The sequence below is a fragment of the Nicotiana tomentosiformis genome, chromosome 12 (assembly GCF_000390325.3).
Source record: "Nicotiana tomentosiformis chromosome 12, ASM39032v3, whole genome shotgun sequence".
Lineage (NCBI taxonomy): Eukaryota > Viridiplantae > Streptophyta > Magnoliopsida > Solanales > Solanaceae > Nicotiana > Nicotiana tomentosiformis.
The window spans coordinates 19,286,886-19,292,891 of NC_090823.1; the positions used below are offsets into that span (position 1 = coordinate 19,286,886).

The 6,006-nt window shown below is 40.2% G+C and overlaps 1 protein-coding gene across 1 annotated transcript; it reads left to right on the forward strand.

Moving 5' to 3' along the window:
• The first annotated feature begins 5,085 nt into the window (after window positions 1-5,085).
• Window positions 5,086-5,403, forward strand: LOC138902320 (uncharacterized). Its single transcript, XM_070190167.1, has one exon. It carries the CDS (start codon window positions 5,086-5,088, stop codon window positions 5,401-5,403), a length of 318 nt encoding a protein of 105 aa, XP_070046268.1.
• Window positions 5,404-6,006: the final 603 nt, after the last annotated feature.

Genomic DNA, 6,006 nt, shown 5'->3' on the forward strand with positions numbered 1-6,006 from the left:
GAACCAGAATAACAGGTTGTACCAGTACTACACCCGGAACCTGACCAACATGAACCTGCTGCTCTGGAGTTGGGGTAGGAGTCTGAGCTACTCCCCCAATCTGTGAAATATTTGGTGCAACACAGATCAATCCCGCCTGAGTTAATGTACCAAACATACTCAAGAACTGTGCTAAGGTCTCCTGAAGTCCGGGGGTAACAACAGGTGCTTCTGGTACCTGTCCCCCAACTGGAGCTACTAGTGGCTCCTCAACTGTTGTTCTGACAGGTGCTCTAGTCGGAACACGTGCCCTTCCTCGACCTCTACCTCGGCCTCTACCTCGACCCCGGCCTCTTGCAGCCCTAGCAGTATGTGCGGATGCCTGCTCAGCTAACCCAGTAGCATGTGTCCTCACCATCTGTGAGAGAATGGAGATACAAAGGTTCAAATTCCAAATTCAACAAATTCTGCATGACAGGAATGAAAGAAATGGAAATTTCCTAACAGTTCTGTAGCCTCTCGAAGATAAGTACAGACGTTTCCGTACCGATCCGCAAGACTCTACTAGATTCGTTCGTGACTCGTAGAACCTATGAACCTAGAGCTTTGATACCAACTTGTCATGACCCAAAGTCCCACCACAGGAGTCGTGGTGGCACCTCGTCTCTAAAACTAGGTAAGCCGGTTTTCATTACATTTTTGAAGCCATATTTTTTAAACTAACAACGAAAATAATTACAATGTACAACCTCCCAAGACTTGTAGTACTGAGTCACGAACTCTAACTAAATACATAGAATGATCACGAGGACCGAATATACAATACTGTTTGATTACAAGTTAACAGTACAATGAAATGGAAAGACTCTAAGGGACTGCGACGACCAAGCAGCTCTACCTTGAATCCTTACGATCCCGCTTTAAACCTACTCAAGTCCATTATCTTCAATACCTGGTTCTACACAAAAATGTGCATAAGTGTAGTATGAGTACGCCACGGTCGGTACCCTGTAAGTATCGAGACTAACCTCAATGGAGTAGAGACGAGGTACAGTCAAGACACCCACTAGTCTAATAACTTGTGCAATATAATATACAAAATACTAGGAAACAGATAGCAATAAGGGCAGGATAAAACAACCAGTGGTATGCGCAGCAAGACAACAAGAATACCATAAATATCACTCAACAATTAATAATACATGTACGCCCAATTAAATCAAGTTTTTCAAATAAATATCCTTCACATAAAATTCTTCCAAATAACTCTCTTTCAAATGTAGTTTTCTCAAATAATTATTTTTCAAATATAATTCTTTCAATAAATCTTTTCAAATATAATTTCCTCAAATAATTATCTTTCAAATACAATTCTTTCATATAATTCGTTTTGAATAAAAATCCTTCCAAATAAATATTTTGAATATAATTCTTTCAATTAAAAAGACACCATGTGACACCTCATTTCATAATCATAAAAAAATACGGGTCACAACCCATTTTCATATTTTTCATAAACACGGGTCTTAGCCCATTTTTATATTCCCACGGCGCCTCGTGCCCATAATTAAATCATATCACAACTCCACGGACAATTCACGTGCAAATTATCATTTCATCATAGCACCTCGTGCCCACATTTCATATCACAACTGCACGGACAATTCACGTGCCAAATATCCTCATTATTTACTCACGGCACCTCGTGCCCACATTTCATTTTATAATCCGCATGGCCATAGCCACATGCTCTCAATTTTAACATAAATCAGATTGCTATCAATTTACCAACAACAAGACAAATTGAACAAGGTGTAAGAATAAACACAAAAAAATCACAACATCTCATGAAAATCATCAACACCACAACCCCACATCATCACATATCGTCCCTGACAATAGCCACCCTTATCGCTCCTATAGCCACCCTTATCGCTCCTATAGCCACCCTTATCGCTCAGCCCAGAGAATATCAATAGCCACCCTTATCGCTCATATTGCCACCCTTATCACTCCGCCCAGACAATATTCCAACAACACAACAACAGTGAAATGCCACCCTTATACCCACATAATATCAACGGTGAAATGCCACCCTTATATCCTCAAAATAATAATTCACACAACACAACAATTTACACGGCAAATTATCACGGCAACATAACAAAATCAATTCACATTATAGTTTGCTCAATGGCCACAACAAATTCCAAGTATATAACAAAATTAATTAATTTCACAACAAATAGCCAAAGCTCCACATAATGTGTACAACACCCAAAAACAACCAATAGAGATAGAAATTACTCAACATAAAGCAAAGTCTTCATTGAATTCAAATTTTTTAATAATTTTATAAACACCTCTTCTTAAGCTTATTTAATTAATTATTTGCAGAGTAAAAATCCATAATAAAATTCAATTCCAATAATTATCAAACCAACAAATTCACGAAATCACATAAATAATCAAGTAACAATCACATCAAATTGTGATATAACAACAGATTCAACAATAACAAGGATTTAGACATGACAAATAAATGATTAAATATATACCAACAATTACCCAATTTATCACACAATATGCTCAAGACTTTAACTCAATATAAATTTACACATATAAGCCGAGTACGTACTTGTCACCTCGCGTACACGACTTTTCATATTTTACAAATGGCACATAAGATTTGATGCCTAAGGGGTAATTTCCCCACTCGAGGTTAAGCAAGACACTTACCTCTTTGAATTTATGCCGATATTCCAAAATCGCTTTCTTGCTTGAATTGACCTCCGGACCGCTCAAATCTATCCAGATTAATTGTATAACTTCATTAAAATTCATCGAAAATAATTTCGGATATTAATACGTCGACTTAAAATTTTATTCCAAAAAGTCAATAAAAGTCAATGCGGGCCCCGCCCCTAGGAACCCGACATAATTTTTATGAAATCCGAACATCCATTCCGATACCAGTTCAACCATACCAATTTTATCAAATTCCAATAACAACTCGACTTCCAAATCTTAAATTTTTGTTTTTGGAAGATTTTACAAAAATCTTGATGTTTCCTCCATTAAATCTGAATTAAATGATGGACTCAAAGATATAATCATGAAAATTAATCGAAACTGGCTAAGAATCACTTACCCCAAACACCCACGCAAGAATCTCTCCAAAAATTGTCTGCTACCGAGCTCCCAATTAGACTTTGAGTTATGAACTCAAACCCCCGTTTTTGGAACTTTTAATTCTGCCCAGATAGGCCTTCTTCGCGTTCACGACCATTGCTTCGCGTTCGCGAAGGCCAAAACCCAACTGCCTCAAATACTTCACCGTGTTCACGAACTCCTTGTCGCGTTCGTGATGACCAGCTGACCAGCTCCTTCGCGTTCGCGTTCGCGAATGCCAAATGATATCAGGCCACACTCTTCCTTTCTTCTTCGTGTTCGCGTTGCCTTGTCCACATTCGCGAAGGCTTGCCCAGTTCCTTCTTCATTTTTGCGTCCCCTGCTTCGCGTTCGCGAAGGCCAACCAACAGTCCCCCTCAAATTCCCCTTCGTGAATGTGTGATTCCCTTCGCGTTCGCGAAGAAGGAAACTAGACTTCAGCAATAGCAGTCCAAACAACTCCAATTTGGTCTGAAACCACCCCGAAACACACCTGAGCCCCTCGGGACCCCGTCCAATCATACCAGCCTGTCCCATAACATAACATAACACGGACCTGCTCGAAGCCTCAAATCACATTAAACAACATCGAAATCATGAATCGCACCCTAATTCAAACTTAATGAACTTTGAAACTTCAACTTCTACCATCTATGCTGAAACCTATCAAATCATGTCCGATTGACCTTAAATTTTGCACACAAGTCACATTCAACATTACGGACCTACTCCAACTTCCGGAATTGGATTCCGACCCCGATATCAAAAAGTCAACCCCCCGGTCAAACTTCCCAAAATTTTAAGTTTCGCCATTTCAAGCTTAATTCCACTACGAACTTCCAAATGATTTTCGGGACACGTTCCTAAGTCCAAAATCATCATACGGAGCTAACAGAACCGACGAAACTCCATTCCGGAGTTGTCTTCACACAATTCCGACTATGGTAAAAACCCTAAGACTTAAGCTTCCGTTTTAGGGACCAAGTGTCCCAAATCACTCTGAATTCAACCACGCACGCAAGTCAATACGCACAATACGAAGCTGCTCCGGGCCTTATGCCGCCGAACGAGACTTAAATTCTTGAAATGATAAGTTGGTTCGTTACATTAACAAAGCCTTAGAGGACCAAGAGAAGATGGCATTCACATGTCCGTATGGGACCTTTGCTTTTAGCCGAATGCCATTTGGGCTATGCAATGCCCCGAATATATTTCAATGGTGCATGATATCGATTTTCTCGGACATGGTGGAGGATTTCTTAGAAGTATTCATGGATGACTTCTCTGTAGTGGGTGATTCCATTGAGCATTTCCTTGACAATCTTAGGCAAGTACTGAAAAGATATAAGGAAACAAACCTTGTGCTCAATTGGGAAAAATTCCACTTCATGGTGGATGAGGGTATTGTTCTTGACCACAAAATCTCCAAGCAAAGCATTAAGGTTGATCGATCAAAGATTGAGATAATTTCCAAGCTTCCTCCTCCCACTTAGGTCAAAGGTGTTCGAAGCTTTTTAGGACATGCCGGTTTTATCAGCGATTTATCAAGTACTTCTCAAAAATTGCAAGTCCCATGTGTAAGCTCCTTGAAAAGGATGCTAAATTTGAGTTCGATGAGAAGTGCCTCAAAGCTTTTGAGGAATTGAAAGCAAGGCTCACCACAACACCTATTATTGTCACACCCAATTGGTCTCTTCCATTTGAACTCATGTGTGATGCCAGTGGTGTGGCTATTGGAGGAGTGCTTGGTCAACGACATAAAAATATTCTTCATCCTATCTACTATGCAAGAAAGACACTCAATGGCGCATAAATGAATTACACTCTAACTGAACAAGAACTGCTTGCCATTGTCTATGCTTTTGAAAATTTCGGGCCTATTTGTTGGGATCCAAGGTGATAGTCTACACCGATCTTGCTGCTCTCCGCTACCTTATGGCAAATAAGGATGTTAAACCAGGATTGATCAGGTGGGTTATTTTGTTACAAGAGTTTGACTTTGAAGTCAAAGATCGGAAAGGAACAGAGAATAAAGTTGCAGATCACTTATCTAGGCTTGAAGAGGTAGGGAGACTAAAAGAAGATCTTGAAATTAATGATGCCTTCCCAGATGAACACGTATTTGCAATATCTAGCACCTCTACTACTTGGTATGCCGACATTGCTAACTTCTTGGCTAGTGACCTTATCCCCGACGGATTGGAAGCTTATCAAAAGAAAGAGTTCTTGAGAGAATGTAGGCACTACTATTAGGAGAAACCCTTTTTTGTTCCAGATTTGCGCCGACAACATCATTCGGTGTTGTGTTCCGGAAGATGAGGCCACTCAAATCCTCAAAGCATGTCATGACTCCTCAGTTGGGGGTCACCACAGTGGAAACTGTATTGCGGCAAAAGTGCTGGAATGTGGCTATTATTGGCCATTGATCTACCAAGATGAAAACCCAATGGTCAAGGCATGTGATCAATGTCAAAGACAAGGGTCAATTTCTAGAAGGCATGAGATGCCTACGAACTTTGTGATGGAGGTAGAGATCTTTGATATGTGGGGGATATATTTCATGGGTCCATTCATAAGCTCTTATGGCATGACATATATCTTGGTGGCAATAGATTATGTCTCCAAATGGTTCGAGGCAATTTCCTTGCCGAACAATGGGGAAAGGAGTGTAACCACCTTCTTTAAGAAGAACATATTTACTCGGTTTGGAACCCAAAGGGCCATCCTTAGTGATGGCGGTTCTCATTTTTGTAACAAAGCTTTTGTCGGTTGCTCAAACAATATAGAGTTAAGCACAAGGTAGCTACCCTTTATCACCCTCAGTCAAGTGGTCAAGTTGAAGTCTCCAACCAGGAG

Excerpts from the sequence above, each read along its gene's own strand:
- LOC138902320 (XM_070190167.1), top strand. The coding sequence starts at position 5,086 with ATGGCAAATAAGGATGTTAAACCAGGATTGATCAGGTGGGTTATTTTG.